The 14,830-nt window shown below is 43.9% G+C and overlaps 1 protein-coding gene across 1 annotated transcript in view; it reads right to left on the bottom strand.

Moving 5' to 3' along the window:
• Positions 1-11,263: 11,263 nt before the first annotated feature.
• The window catches only part of LOC103808893 (histamine N-methyltransferase A-like), a 10,047-nt gene continuing 6,480 nt past the window's right edge, over positions 11,264-14,830 (bottom strand). Inside the window, exons 5-8 of the mRNA XM_009081699.1 lie at positions 13,253-13,360; positions 13,015-13,145; positions 12,610-12,703; positions 11,264-11,619 (exon numbers count right to left, since the gene is read on the bottom strand). Of these exons, the coding sequence (XP_009079947.1) occupies positions 11,264-11,619; positions 12,610-12,703; positions 13,015-13,145; positions 13,253-13,360 (689 nt within the window). The remainder of the gene's footprint in view (positions 11,620-12,609; positions 12,704-13,014; positions 13,146-13,252; positions 13,361-14,830) is intronic.

Below are 14,830 nucleotides of genomic sequence, written 5' to 3'. Positions count from 1 at the left end.
CATGGGATTTTCTCAGCTGCAAATTCAAAGGGAAGCAGATGCCTGGGAGCCTTATTATAATTTGAGGAGTTATTAAAGAATAGGGATCATCAGGAGAGAGCACGATAGCAGATCCGGTTGAAAAGTAGAAATCACTTTTTTTTTTCCTTCCTGACAAGTCAAATATCAAAATAAATTCACTTCAGGCACATTCACATCAGTTTTTATCAGCTTTCTCGCAAGACTTTTATTGGCACAAATGATCACAGGAAGCAAACTTCATGCTGAAACTGCTCTACCCACCTCCGAAGGGTAAGTTCATTAGGAAGGATTAATTGGATGAAGGCATTATCTCCTTTGAGAGGTCTTTTTCATGTCAGCACTTAATAATGTTCACTCTATTCAAGCCAACTCAGGAGTACAACTTTCCACTGTCATTCTGAATAGGCAAAACACCACTCACTATTTTTATTTCCATTGTAACGAAACAACCGCCCGTTACTCAATGATCAAAAGAAGATAGATGCTACAGTAGAGGACAGAAAATGAGGTACTGGAGGTTCAAAGGACACATTAAATCTGCTGGTGTGACCTGCTTTTGCTCAGTGGACTTATCCATGAGCATCTCGACTCAGCTGTACAAGGTAGGCTGCAGCCTTATGCAATGCTTTGCACCAGAGCCCTGCAACAGCTGAGACCAAATTCTAGCTTTAGCCAAGAGCTTTAGTCACTTTTTGGCCATTGTGAGGCCCTTTGCACATTCATCACAGAATAATAGCCTGAGGGAGAGGTGCAGGAAATCACATCCTTTTTAAGTATCTAAAAGCATTGTCTGCTGTTGAAGTCATCTGACATCATCTCTACTTAGGACTGAGAAGATTTAAAGCATTTGCATTTGTTGTTAAAGAGGGGGGGAAAAAGTTTCCATCTTTAGACAAGGAAAGGTTTGGAGCCAGTGCTTTATTTCTGCTTGTTGTGTAACGTCCTATGAAATTCAGAATTATCTAATGGTTGAGTCTCCCCATTTTTTTACATGAATGATGTTGCAAAGTGCTGGTTTGTACTTGGCTAAACATTTCAAGCAGGATGGTTCTCCTGTACCATGATGACAACATCAGCTAAGGTTTTGTAGATACTGTCACTTCCTTTTCTTTCAGATGAGATTTAACTGACATGCAAAATATTTCAGGAAGAAAATATAATACTTTTGAAGAGCACAGGATTTTTTATTGCTATTTAGCAGGCTGCATTTTATATGTCTTTTAAGTTGCATGATTATAACAGGAGAAACCTGCCACCTTTAAGGTCTTCTAATTGTTTCTATTCTAAATCTTGGGTTCCTGTGTTTAAGAACTTCACCCAGATTCTCATTTCTCAAGCTGAAATTTCTCAAGCCCAGTTTCATGCTGACAGTAAATTCCTCTGGAATGCATGGAAACAAAAGAGAATGGCTTTACACTTAGTCTTTTACCAGAAAAAAAACCACCACCACTACAAATTCTTCCAGAACTTTTCATCTACAGTCATTGCTGAGGGAATGGTTATTCTGCACGAGGCTGATGTTGAGTGATTGGGTTACAAAAAAACCTTTTCAGAAGAAGTAAAGACAAAATTTGGTTGTTTTTCTTTTTTGTCCAAATTGAGGAAGACACATGCCTTCACAAGATATCACCAGAGGACCACCACGTGCTTGAAAGGATGAAAGAAGCCTGAAGTTTGGCAAGTAGCTCTGCTGGCCTACCTGGAGAAGAGAGATGGAGGAGGACTCCTTGGAAGAAGAAGTGAAGGTCAGCTGGTGCATGGGACACCTGAGGACATGCTGTGTCCCTTGCACAAGTAGGATGTGTGCCCTGCTCCTGCAGTTTGCTTCTGTAGATCTTTCCATGCAGCATTTAAATATTATCTGTTTATCTCATGGGACATTGATCTTTCCATGCAGCATTTAAATATTACCTGTTTATCTCATGGGACGTCTTAGCTAAGGGCTGAAAATAGAAAGGGCTGAGAGAGGCAGAGGTGCCTCGTGGTGGATGACACCACATGGAATCAGTGGGTGGTATCAGGTCTTTGATGCTGAAGTCCTGGGTGGCTGCTGTGGGCAGATATTTCAGAGGGGCCCTGGAATCAATGCAGAAAATCTCCTTCACCTCTGTGCCCTGACAGGATGCTTTGGTGAAGCCTTTCAATTGGCTGAACCATGCCCACAGAAGAAAGGGGGCTGAAACAAATGTGGAGGGAAATAAGGAAACAATTCTGAAGGCATCTGAAGGATCAAGCAAGACCTCCCTTTCCTCTTGGAGGGATGTCCCTACAATTCTGCACCCCAGCAGGGTCATCCTGATGGGAGTGATGGGGACTTACACTGGGGAGAGGTTTGTTGTTGGGTCAATGCCTCCAGGACATTTCAGCTAAAGAAAAGCCATTTGGTTCCAAAGAGTGAAAAAAAACCCCTTTGATCTGCTCTGTATTCAATCCCAGTCCACACAGACTGCAAGGGCTTGAAGTGCAATTAATAATGTCAGACCCTTTTACACTTTTAGAGAAGTTATTTATTATTACTATTGTATTGGCATGACACTTATCACCTCAGTAATAAAGCCTCTCGCTTACAGTAATGGATTGAGCCTCATGACCTGCCTGCAAGGAAAGGAAGGTTTTAAAGATGGAAAATTGGGTCCCAGCAAGATGAAGTGATCATGACCAGCCTGGGGAAGCCCATGGCAGGGCCCTGTGCTAATGCAGATAACCTAGGAACGGGGATGGCCCTTAGTTACAAAAATTAACTTCCCTTTGTCTGCTCAGATTTAAATGTTTCTCTATTGAATAGCCAAATGAGGGATTTATAACAGAAAGTTATCTCTGAAATGATTTCTATCCTAATTTTGGAAGCAGGAGATCAGAAAGTTATCTCTGAAATGATTTCTAGCCTAATTTTGGAAGAAGGAGACGACAGACTGGTTTGCAGGTGAGGTGCACATGAAAAAGTTAATTGGCTGATTGCAGAGTGGAGTGGCACTGCCAGCCCTGATAAACCCAGACATGGGCTTTTAGGGGATCACTGAGCACAGAGGTGAGGTCCTGTCCAACCCTAGTTCACCAAAAAGTAGCATCCTGCACCACCATGCTCATGCTCTGCCTTCAGATGAATTCAAATCTGAAAATAAAATTACAATACCTGCTGGGAAAATGTACAAGCAGCCACACACAGTCAACAGACAGTTCTGCTTTGCCAGCTGTTAACTGTCAGTTGGAAACACACTCAGTGTCACTGTGATGAGCTCATATGTTTCTCCTCAAAGGACTGAAATGTGTGAGGGAAATACTTCTCCTCTGTCTCTTCCCCTTGCAATGTGAGGGAGTATCTCCTGGTGGACTCTTGTCCCCCTGGGCCATCAGCACTGGGGCTGGTAAGGGTTGTTTATCCTCCTTGCTGGTTTCCTTCTCCATCCTGCTCTGACTGCCTCAGGACACCAAGGAGGTGGTGACTTGGTGGGGAAGCAGGTGCCATCCAGTCTGAGCAGAGCTGATCTGTCATGTTAGCAGAGGCCAGATGGTCCTCACAATAGAGGAAAATTGAAAACAAAGAGATATCTCTCGCCAAGATAAAAAATGACTCTGCAGAGGCATTTGAAACGGATTCATTTGTTGCCTATCTTTGCAAAATACACAGGAAAAAATAGGGAAATTAATGAGGAAAGGCAAGGAGGAGGTAGGATTGCCTAGATACAGCCTTCAGTGCAGGAGGACCATGACCAACAGCTTTCCGAAAGGCAGGGGAGGATGGGGGAACAAGAAGAAAAATGTAGAATATTGACTATTTTATATATTCCTTACTTCCTTTTCTTTCCTTGACAGCACAAGATTCTGGTCAAGATGGAGTTTTTGTCTAAGCCTGAGTGAAATTTTATATATTTTTACATTTTCCAGGGGCTGGTGTGACACATAAATAAACAAGGCTCCAGTACCAGTATAAATGTTCATTATGTTCAAAAGCAATTTGTGGTTGAGAGATGGAATTGGAAGATTTGTTCAAATTCCCACCAAGACAAGAGTGAATGCGAAAACTGTATTTTCTGGGGTAAGGGCTGCTCCTATACACAGACAGGGACCCAAAATGCAGTTCACCCATACAGAACAGAAAACAAGAATTTCCTCTCCAATTAACCTCTCTGCCTGGCTTTGTACTATAGGCTATATTAATGCCCTTAGTTTGAAATTTCAAAAGCATCCGAAATATTAATAAACATTAAGCAGTGGCTCAGGGATAATTTATACAAGGTGCAGTGAAGACATGCTCTGGCAGTGCTTGTTGTTTTAAGATATTTGTAATGGGGTGGGGTGCTCCCAGTAAAACACCCAGACATAGTTTGTTTCCTGTCACCTGAGGCTCTGAAGCAAGGAATCTGCATTAACATTTGGCAGGAATTGCAAGTGAGTCAGGACCAGGGTTGGCCATGACCCTGCGTCCTCTGAGCACAGGAGGAAAGTTTTCCTTAATTTGGCTGCCTTGAGATGAGGCCATGGTGGAGAGATGCTCTGCTGGAGAAGGGAGCTGGGAAGGATGAGATCCTGGAGACAAGCTGTAAGAATCAAATAAGTTCAGGAAGGACATCTAGGCTGAAATTTGTATTTATGTCATTGTTATTTTGATGTATAAAACCTCCTGGCACAAGGGGGTGAGTTTGGGTGAATAATTTTAAGTCTGAAGGTTATTCACAGTTGGGTTGTTTGATTGTCTGGTGTTAATTATTTCTGCTTTGCATTGCATCATAGGAGTCACGAGGATTTCTTTGAATCCCAAAGTGGATAACCAATACATAAAATTGAAGAATGACCTGTGGTTGATATTAAATAATGGAGAAAGTCTATGAGTTAAATGTACTAAATCTGTAGGACTTTTATCTGAATTTCCTCAAATATCATCCTCTTCTCCCAAATAATGAATGACATGATCTGCACAAGCATGAAAACCCAACTCAACATTTATCTGCACAGAAACATCTGCAAATCAAGATCTTGTGGACTGTTTGTTCAGCACTGAAAGTGTATTAGCCCTTCTAGAAATAAAAAATCAAAACACTTACCCTCTGGATGAGCATTTTGATACTCTGTAAAGTAAAATCACTCTGAGTCAGGAAAGCCCTGCAAAGTGTTCATAAATGCAAGGGGCTTGGGTGTGTCAGAGAAAAGTCAATGGTGCCCATGGTCACTCTGAGTCAGGAAAGCCCTGCAAAGTGTTCATAAATACAAGGGGCTTGGTCTGTCAGAGAAAAGTCAATGGCAAAGTGCCCATGGAGTTAAATCCTAAAGAAAATAGCCACTGGAGCAATGAGCTGTAATCTTTCTTAATCCATAATATCAGCTGTTGACACATACAGAGTGATTAATAGGATGCTAAAAATGTTAACAAAGCAATAGAGACTTAGAGACTACTCTGAAAACTTCTTTATCACATTTATGAATTCACCTGAGGTACCATCATTACAATGTATGACAAAACATATGTTTGCTCTACCAACTGGCTGGCAGGTCTAATCGAAATTGTCATCAGACTATCTGGAAGTGGCTAGTGGAAATGAAACTCCTGCTCTGCTCTTCCCTGTTCCTTCTCAGAGACAAGAAGAAAAGCCCCACTGGGATCCAGCCATCTCACATGTTCCACAAACCCTCTTCAGACACGAGATCTTTCCAGCTGGAGCTTCTACTCCAAACATTTATCTAGGAGGGATCTCTTTATTTATTTATTTGTTTATAACAAGAAGTTAAAAGAGAATGGGGGATGTACAACACATTTCCTGCATTTTGTAACAGCTGCTGCTTTAGCTAAAAGCAGTAACCCTAAATAACACAGTGCAGGAGGACTAGTCCACAGTCTCCTCCAGGTGCAGCCCCAGTTCCCATGCCAGGGTGGTCATACCAGCATACTCATATTAAAGAGCTAAGAAGACAGTTTGTTTCCTGTCTTAGGACTGATTGCAAGGTGTATCTGCATTAATAAGGGTGCTCTCAGGGATGGGAAGGGGCTTAATTCGAGTGACAGGAGATCTTTGTTTGCCTTTTGTTTTCCGAAGGGGAGGGCAGCTAAATTTTGGCAGTTCCCAGCAGAATTGGGCTTGCAGATAAGAAGAGCAGCAGCAGTGGGAACTGGTGTTATTAGGGGTGTCTGTCCACACCCTGAGGTGCTCATCCCCCAAGCAGGAGTTTGGGTGACTGCTCCTGATTGAGAAGGAGCCAGAAGGAGTCCCTTAAGATCACGATCTGTCCCCAGTCAGCACAGAGTTCCTCTGCTGGGACAGGACTGGTGCACACATGGCACTGCCAGTGTGTTTATTAGTACCATCTCCCCACTGTGTCCATGCCAAAATAAGGAGCTAGCCAGGCTTTTGCTGTCTGATGTGCTGACAGCTTGGCACGTAGCAGAGTGACCTGGCCCACAGATGTCTTTGGAGACTTAACCAGGATTCTCACCATGCAGCAAGATTGAGGTTTCCATTGATATTTAAGTATGGGAATGGAGTGACTACAAGGGGTGATGGTCAATCACAAAGACAATTTAAACTTGCATTAGATGTTTGATCTCAGCCTGGAGGATATAACCTTAAAAAAATTGTAGTTTAAAAAGCAGGATGATAAACACCTTCTAAGAGTTATGAAGGTTATTATTCCTACAAAGGCTTCTGTAAGCTTCAGAGAGGTGAGTATCATCCTACCAACAGTACATGGAGGTACTACAGCAGCTCCAGGGAGATTTATCCAGCCTTTGCTGCCTTCTCTGCAGGATACAGAGCATGTGGAGATGGTTCAGCTTTTGGGTCATCTGGACTAACTCCAACAAAAGACAAAAGACACTGCACATTGAGCTGGCAGTTACTCCTGTCCTTCCTATGATAAAACTCTTTGAAAACAGTCAGTCACTCAGGAAACCCAAATTCTGTGCCTAGCTAGGACTTGCTGACAATATTTCTGAGGAAGAAGCTCTGAACTATGCATGGTTTCAGGGCAGCTGGAAGACTATTTCCTAGGCACAAGAATGTCCTGAGTTTTCTTGGGATTTCCTAAGTGTAACCTTGTGGCAACCTCTCTGCCACACCTCGATCCTGCCTCAGGTTTCTGCACCCAAGGGAGCACCAGATCTAGCAGCCCAAATCTGCAGACTGCAGGGCAAACCTTGATGTCTCAACGAAAACTATGAATACAGATACTGTACTGCTCCTGAGTATTGCAGATCTCACAGCCATGAATTTATTTGATGCATTTATTTATAAAGAATGCAGAGTACTCAAAAATTTTCTACATCCTTGATACGAGCCTCAACATATTTCTGTGGACAAATATTGAAGGGGCAGAAAAAAAAGTTCAGCTTCTGGATTTTTATGCTTTTCTCCTTGATTGAGATTAGGTTTAATCTTTTCAATATATCCTCCAGTATTCTACTGAGCTTGTCTTTTAATGGGATTATTCAGAAGCAAGCTATTAGATTTCACAATTCCTATGCTACCTTCATTCCCCCAGTGATGTTCATGGGCAGAGAAGCCTTAATATTCATTACAAAGGTGAACTATTCAGTCCCCAAGATGGTGTACAAGCCCAGTAAAAATAAAATTATCCATTCTTGATGTTATAAAGAGCTACTCTCTGTAGCTCCTTTTGAGGAGGTTGTAACACACAATCAGAGCTGTGCATTGACATGGGTATATTACTGACTGGAAATACAGAAAAAAAATCTGCAACTGCTCCATGAGAAACAATGCAGTCTGAGTTTTGTAGGCATTAATCTGCTCCAGACTACACAGGACACCTTACTACATGGTTATCCACAAAAGCATTTGGAACAAGCTGTCATGCTGACAGAGCAGCACATCTCCCTCTGGGAGACATGGACCAGCTCCTCCCTAACCACAGTGCTGGGAACTGCCATGAAACTCATTGCAGAGTAGGTCTCATCCAGACTGAGTTCAGGAGGGTTAACTAGGCTCAAAGCCAAAGCAGAAGCAGCTTCTCACTCCTGACATCCCCTTCCTTGTGTTTTTCTCCCTGGTACCACCCAGTTTGCTGTCTGCAGACCTGGGCTTTAGAAGCAGCTGAGCTGCAGCACTTCAGCCATCGAGTGGGATAAAAATACCAACCCAAAAGCAGATTTTGTGCATCCCTTGTGGCACCTGTGCTGTGCCATCATGACTTTTTATAAAACAAAGCCCAGCACCAGAAACACATGACTCTGCAGAAGGAAAGAGCATAGAATCATAGAATCAACCAGGTTGGAAGAGACCTCAAAGATCAAGTCCAACCCTACCATGGATACTAGACCAAGGCCCTAAGTGTCACATCCAGTCTCAGCTTGAAAACCTCCAGGGATGGTGAATCCACCACCTCCCTGGGCAGCACATTCCAATGCCTGATCACTCTCTCTGTAGAAAAATCTCTTCCTAATATCCAACCTAACCCTCCCCTGGCAGAGCTTGAGTCTGTGCCCTCTTGTCTCCAACATGGTCCCCAACAGCTGGGATCAGGATGCAACGAGCCAGCAAAGAAAGTTGAATGGATTTGCTTGCCTGACTGGTTGATTCTGCTTCTCCTGCTCAGCGTGTCTAACGTTTTTTGGAGATGGATTTTTTCCGCTGGCTGCTGCAGCCCTCTCGTGGCCACGCAGGTCCAACTGCGCTCCTGTGTGCAGCTGCTGGCAAAGCACAGCCCGAAGCTCCGTGTGGGAGGAGAGCATCTTTTAAAAAGCACAACAAATAGTTATTAAACAGCATATTCACCGAAGAATAAATATATAAATAAATGGAACAGACACTTAGGATGCTATTTATTCCAGGTGTACAAGCAGAGTCGTTGATAAATTACTTGCTTTTGAAGAATCAAAAGAAAATTTATAGCTAAAGCATTAAGCAGTAGTGTTTTTAATGGGGTGCCCCGTTTCATCTCCCCAGGCTGTCACTAAACACTCTGCTTTGAAGTGTTCCTTTTCTTTCAGGCATTTGCACATTGATTTAAAATGGTGTGGGTAAATTTTGTGCTCACAAATGGGTTTTGCTGAGTACCTGCTTATTGGAAATGTGTCGATCTGCTCAGAAAACTCCAGTGAGGGGTAAAAAACCTCTTGGGTTGGGGAAGATCTGGAGAAACCTATACCATGTCAAATGTCTGCAAAGACCAACAGGTAGATTGTTCTCTGGAGTTTGAAAAGCAAGCCTGGTTTTTGGCATATTTGGTTTTTCCTTTTAATCTACCACGTAGAGACAGACACATCACTGTTACTTGGAAATAAACCATGGGAATTCATTGTGGAAGGAGAGCATGGATGGGAGCAGTGCTGAGAGCCTGTCCAACAGCCCAGCTGTACACTCCCTGCCCAGTGCTGGGAGTGAGCACAATCCCATGGAATAAACAATAGAATGGATCAAAGGCAAAAGCTTGTGCATAGGTATGGGGTACTCTGGAGGAGGTTGTCCAGTTTTGATTGATGTTTCTTGAAATTACAGTAACAGAACTTGCAGAACAAGGTGCCACAGTCCTGCCAGAGAGATGATGTTATGCTACTGTGTTCCTATTACTTTTCCCTTTTTTCCTTACAGTAGTTTCAGGAGAAACATTGCATTTCAAAAAGATGTGATAAAACCAAAGCAAATTAAAAAAAACCCAACCAAACACAAAAAAACAAACACAAAAAACCCACAAAAAAAACCAAAGGGAGCTGCAATGACTCCATGGGCTGACATTACCTTTTCAGATGGGAGTGATGCTACCTCAGCCAGTAATTGCATTTGGGCAGATGGATAGCGGATGGTGTTGGATAGGTTTAGTGGGATCAGCAGGACTCTGGATGACAATGACATCTAACATTTTGCAAGCCAGTGTGCCATGTGTTCATGATGCTGGAACAAGCCATTTGATCCACACCAGGCATCAATAAGGCAGTGGTACCTGAGCCCCTTCAGGTGCATGGAGGTGTGTACTATCCAGCTGAAGCATGGAAAATCAGTTTCTAGAGGTGAGGTCTGTGCTGACAGGTATCATCCACCTGAGCAGGTGCTTTATGCCCTGAGAGCAATTTGCAGTGATGCAGGTGTGACTGCAGGCAGCTTTTCCCCATGTGCTCAGGCCAAGGTCTGCACAGCATCCTGTGCAGCCTCTCCCTGGCAGCGCCTCTCTCAGCCCTTTGAACAGCTCAGAAACCCTTGGAAATAGTCTTAACTTACCTATATACCAATATTAACATCTTAAGCACATACACCATATTTAAGTACCATAGGTTTTGTTTTGCTGTGCTGCAGCAATGCTGGTCCAAGAGAGCCAAACTGCCTCCCAGCACTGCAGCACAAGGACAAGCTGCAGCTCAGTCCTAGCTCTTCCACATCCTCAGGCTTGTCTTTCTCACTTAAAAGAAACCCTTAATGCTTCCATAAAATTTCACTTTGCATATTTTCAGGGTTTTTTTTCGCTAAGTAACCTCTTTGCTCTTCATTTTCTGTAAGCCCAAATGTGCAGAACAAGATGTGACTTTTTTCGGTTTAAGATTGCTTTTATTTTATATGGAGAAAAAAAATGTAGTAGGAAAGTAACAAAATTAATATCTGCCCGAGAGAGCACAGGGCAAGTATCACCCTGAGATCCAAAATATTCTCCAAACAAAAAGGCTGATAAATTTTTAAGACACATCTATATTGTGAGATGCTGAGAGGCTCGGGGCAGTAAATACCTATGTTGATAAAACCATGTGAAATAGCCTAGCACAGAGCAACTTACAGCTCAGGTCTGGATGCAGGAATAATACCTGGGTGCAAAGCAGCAGAGACATCTTACTGGTTTTGTCCTGGTGCAGATGGAAGCAGTGAGTCTGTACCCAGGAGGGGCTGCACCCTCCTCCCAACTGCAAAGCATCACCTGGTCATACATATTGGTCTTTAGGTGTGTAAACATGCTGGCTACAGAGAAAAGTGGAAATCCCAGTGTTGAAAGCACAGACAGGATGCATATTGTTAAAAAAACAAGTCCATGTAGGCTTTTAGTGAGATGGAGCTCTTTACTTTCTGGAATATGTTTTCCTAAGGATGGACTAAACAGCCTGGGTGAAATCTTAACCCTGTTGAGTTCACCAGGACAAAGAGCTCACCCTGGTGTGGCAGGAGGCTGTGCTGACCTTGGCAGGCAGTGCAAGGCTGCAGCTGAGCCTCACCTTTTGTCTTCTTGCCTGCGAGTCACCTTCCTTCCATGCTACATCCTCCTGCAACTGCATTGCCCCATGCCCACCCCAGCTTGTCCTCTGCAGTCGATCCAGTCTCTAGGATTCCACCACGATCATACTCAGGTTGTTGCTGAAGATGATCCTCCCGTCCTTGGTGCTGCTGCACTCAGGCTGGCAGAGAGCCTCCTGCAGCCTCTGCCGCAGAGCTGGGGGGGCTGTGCCCAGGAAGTTTTTTGTCCCTGTCAGGAAATCCATCATGTGACCACCAACCACATCCCCCTCAATGAAGCACTCAGTGATATCCCAGCCTGATGGGAACTCATACACGTGGTATTCAACACCAAGTCTCTTCAAAACATCAGTGATGCCACTGGAGGTGATGTAGTGGCCGCTGTCGGTGGAAGGCAAGCAGTCTCTGTACTTCTTCCATAAGGTGGCCCATCCACTGCTGTCTGCCAGGGCAGGAGGAACATTACTTTTGCAAAACCAAGGCATTCAAACACCACCTAATGCAACTAGGAAATAAGCTGGAAATACTCCCTCACTCCTGGCACAGACCTTGCCAGGAGCAGAGCTTTCCCATTACTTGAGTCTACCTATAAATGCCTGTGCCTACAGACAGTTAAAACTATGACCTCCTTCAGCCCTCCCTCCAAAACTCTCCTGTTTAAAGGAAACTTCTAGGAGATGGTATCCAGCACTGAATTTGCCCAGAAGGAGGAGTACACAGTGGTATCAATGTGCTGAGCCTGAACATCCATGCTACTTGTCAACTGTGCCTTGGCTAGAATAGTGCAGATGTTTTTGTACATCAAACCTCAATTTTAAGTTGAAGAACACATACCAAATAGTCCCAAGTAGGAAGCAAAGCACACTACAGGCAATGTGAGAGGGTGTTTTAATGGAAAACATGGGAAAGTGTGCTTTATCCTCCACACCATGATCAAGGGATTCATGAATGGCATAAGAGATAAAACACTTTTTGGGATTTCTTTTGCTAAGTGCCATCATGTCTTAAGTGATTCTTTTTCCAGTCCTACCGTAAAGGCTGCAGCTCTTGGCAGTGTCCATTGTCCTGCTGGGGTCTGGGCCACCACTGTGTAAGAGCCCCAAAGATAAGTCCACCCAGAGCTCAGGTTGTGTTTTCACAGTTTTTACAGGAAGAAGGATTGATCCTCATTCATGAACAGCCACACTTCTCTCTACTACATCTGCTTCATAAGTGGGGCAGCAAGAGCACAAAGGCTGTGCCCTAAGTGGTGCCATCAGGCCAAGAGGCTAAGCCCAAGACTGCATGCTCCATATGAAATCTAGAATTTGTTTTAGCTACTTACTGTAGAATAAGCACTACTGAAATCCCTAGACAAATATTTGTGGCTCTCAAACTCCAAAGCTCTTCAAAACTCCAGCAATGAGGCAAAAAAAAAATATGTCCTCCTTACCTGATAAAATTATGATCAGAAGTTTACCATGATGGTCAAGGCAGCTGTGGAAAAACTTGATAGTATTGGGAATATCTTCCACACGGTACAGCATCTAGAAGCCACAGTTACACACAGCCATTATTTGTCCTCCACAGTGCAAAGACCCTCCAAAGGATTAAACCCTTTCTAGAGTTGCTTTTAATTGTGTCCCAGTTGCTTCCCACCTGTCCAGACGCAGCACACACATTTAGGGACATCTCACAGGACTGAGCATCACCAGCTTTGGTGTTTGTAGAGCTGCTGCAGAAGTTATTGCTCCTGGGAGAGCTGTGCTCAGCACTGGTCCCCCTAACTTCATGCATACAGCAGAAATGAATGGAGTAGTTAAAGCTAATACTCCTATGTTAAATCAGTGTCCATTACCTGGATCATATGGATGAAGTCAAATTTCTTATGTGTGCCTTTCTCTTTCACCTGCTGTTCATACTCTGAGGAAGTGAGCTGGTGCCAAATAAAAGAGACATTCTGCAGGTCTGGAGCTTGATTCACCAACTCTGTTTCAAAGAGTAGAAGAAAACCACAAAATTCACAAAACAGCAGAAAAACTCATCATTCAAACAGACAGTCCTTGCTATAACCCAGATAGCAGGTGTAGCCTTACCTTTGTAAGTTGCTACATGCTGTGGGTTGGGCTCTACAATTTCATTGTCAATATGGACTCCTGGGTGTGCAGCCTGTAGTATCCTGATCATTTTCAAATCCTGCTCACCTAGTCAATAAACACAAATTCATTGCTTTAAAATGTAGGTAAATGTGATGGAAGGTTGACAGCACAGCTGCCACTGCTGCTGCTGGGAAATCCTCCAAGCAGAATTGAGGCACATTCTACCTTGTGACTTGCATGGTGGCATCTATCCTAGCAACAGTCTTACCACGGTATTGTACTCCTCAAGCTAACATAGAGGTACAGATAAGACTGAGAGCAAGGCAGAGATAAGCACCAGTGCAGAAACCTGCTAGTGGCAACACTTTGGGTCATGGGACAACAAAACTCACAGTTAGAATGGGTGCAAGGAGGCAGTGGGGCACAGCTGTGTAACTTCAGCATGCATGGGGTGGTCCATGCCTTTGGTGCTGTCACAGGGAAGTGATGACAGCTGTGACACAGTTCTGAGACCTGGGGAACTGCACAGCAAGAGCAAAGGCCCATTGGCATTCTGCACCTGGATCTTCCTTCTTTGAGGATCTGCCACACGGTTTCAGCTCTGGGCATCAGATAACTAATTGTTATCTTGGAAACACAAGTAAAGACTCACATATTTGTATGTAGGTGCCTTGCAAATTTAGCTATTGGTGCTCCTCTGTTGGTGTCTAAGTTCTGGGGGAGAAAGCAGCAGTCTGTCTTCCTGTGCTAGGAGCTTTCCAGCCTCTCTTGAGGTGATGCAGGTCACTCTGTTTTTTTCCCAGAAATGCCACAATACACCAAGTGTATAAAGTCCACCTGGTTCATTTGCAGCTATGTAAACAAACAGCAGAGTTGACCACCTTGAGGGGACCTCTGCAAGAATCCTGTCTGTAGCTGACGGTGGCACCTAAAAATAGTCCTGCCCTTACAAATGTCACACAGAGTGGTCTTGATATGAGATATTGCATCCTCCCTAGCCTTTCAGCTGATGTACCAGCCATGAGAAGAGTCGTCATCATTGGCAGGTGCTGCAATAAATAGAATTTAAGGAGGGAAATATCAGCCATGCCAACACTACAGGGGCATCCAAGGAAGGATGAGTCTTTTGAAATTGGAGAAGAAATATCCAAGGCCTCTGAGGAATGCAATGGCAGCAGTGCAGGACTGACCAAGGTGCAGAAAAGCAGCTACAGCTGCATCCATTGAATGCAAGTGTATGGACTAATATTGCTGACAGGAAGGAAGAGCCCTATAGCAAGCAGCTGAATCATTTTAGGCAGTCCTAAATGCCAGTTTGCACATGCCTGAAATGGGGAGCACCAGCACTTAGAGGTGCTGATGTGGACTCCCTGCAGGCTGGAGGCAGAGCATCACTGCCTCATGTCCTGCAGCCACTGATGGTGGCAAATGGGTGTATCAACAGTAAGTAGGTATCTTAAATGCTCCTTGGGTTTCTGTGAGGTTTTTTCACCCCATCTCTGTAAAATTCCTTAATTTAGTCTTTGCAAGAGCAGGTAATAAAGTCCCCAACCAGGGTGGCAAAACCAAGTAGTG

Source organism: Acanthisitta chloris, unplaced genomic scaffold (genome assembly GCF_000695815.1).
Source record: "Acanthisitta chloris isolate BGI_N310 unplaced genomic scaffold, ASM69581v1 scaffold18079, whole genome shotgun sequence".
Lineage (NCBI taxonomy): Eukaryota > Metazoa > Chordata > Aves > Passeriformes > Acanthisittidae > Acanthisitta > Acanthisitta chloris.
The sequence above is the reverse complement of the archived record's forward strand: the minus strand, read 5'-3'. Positions and strand labels throughout refer to the sequence as shown.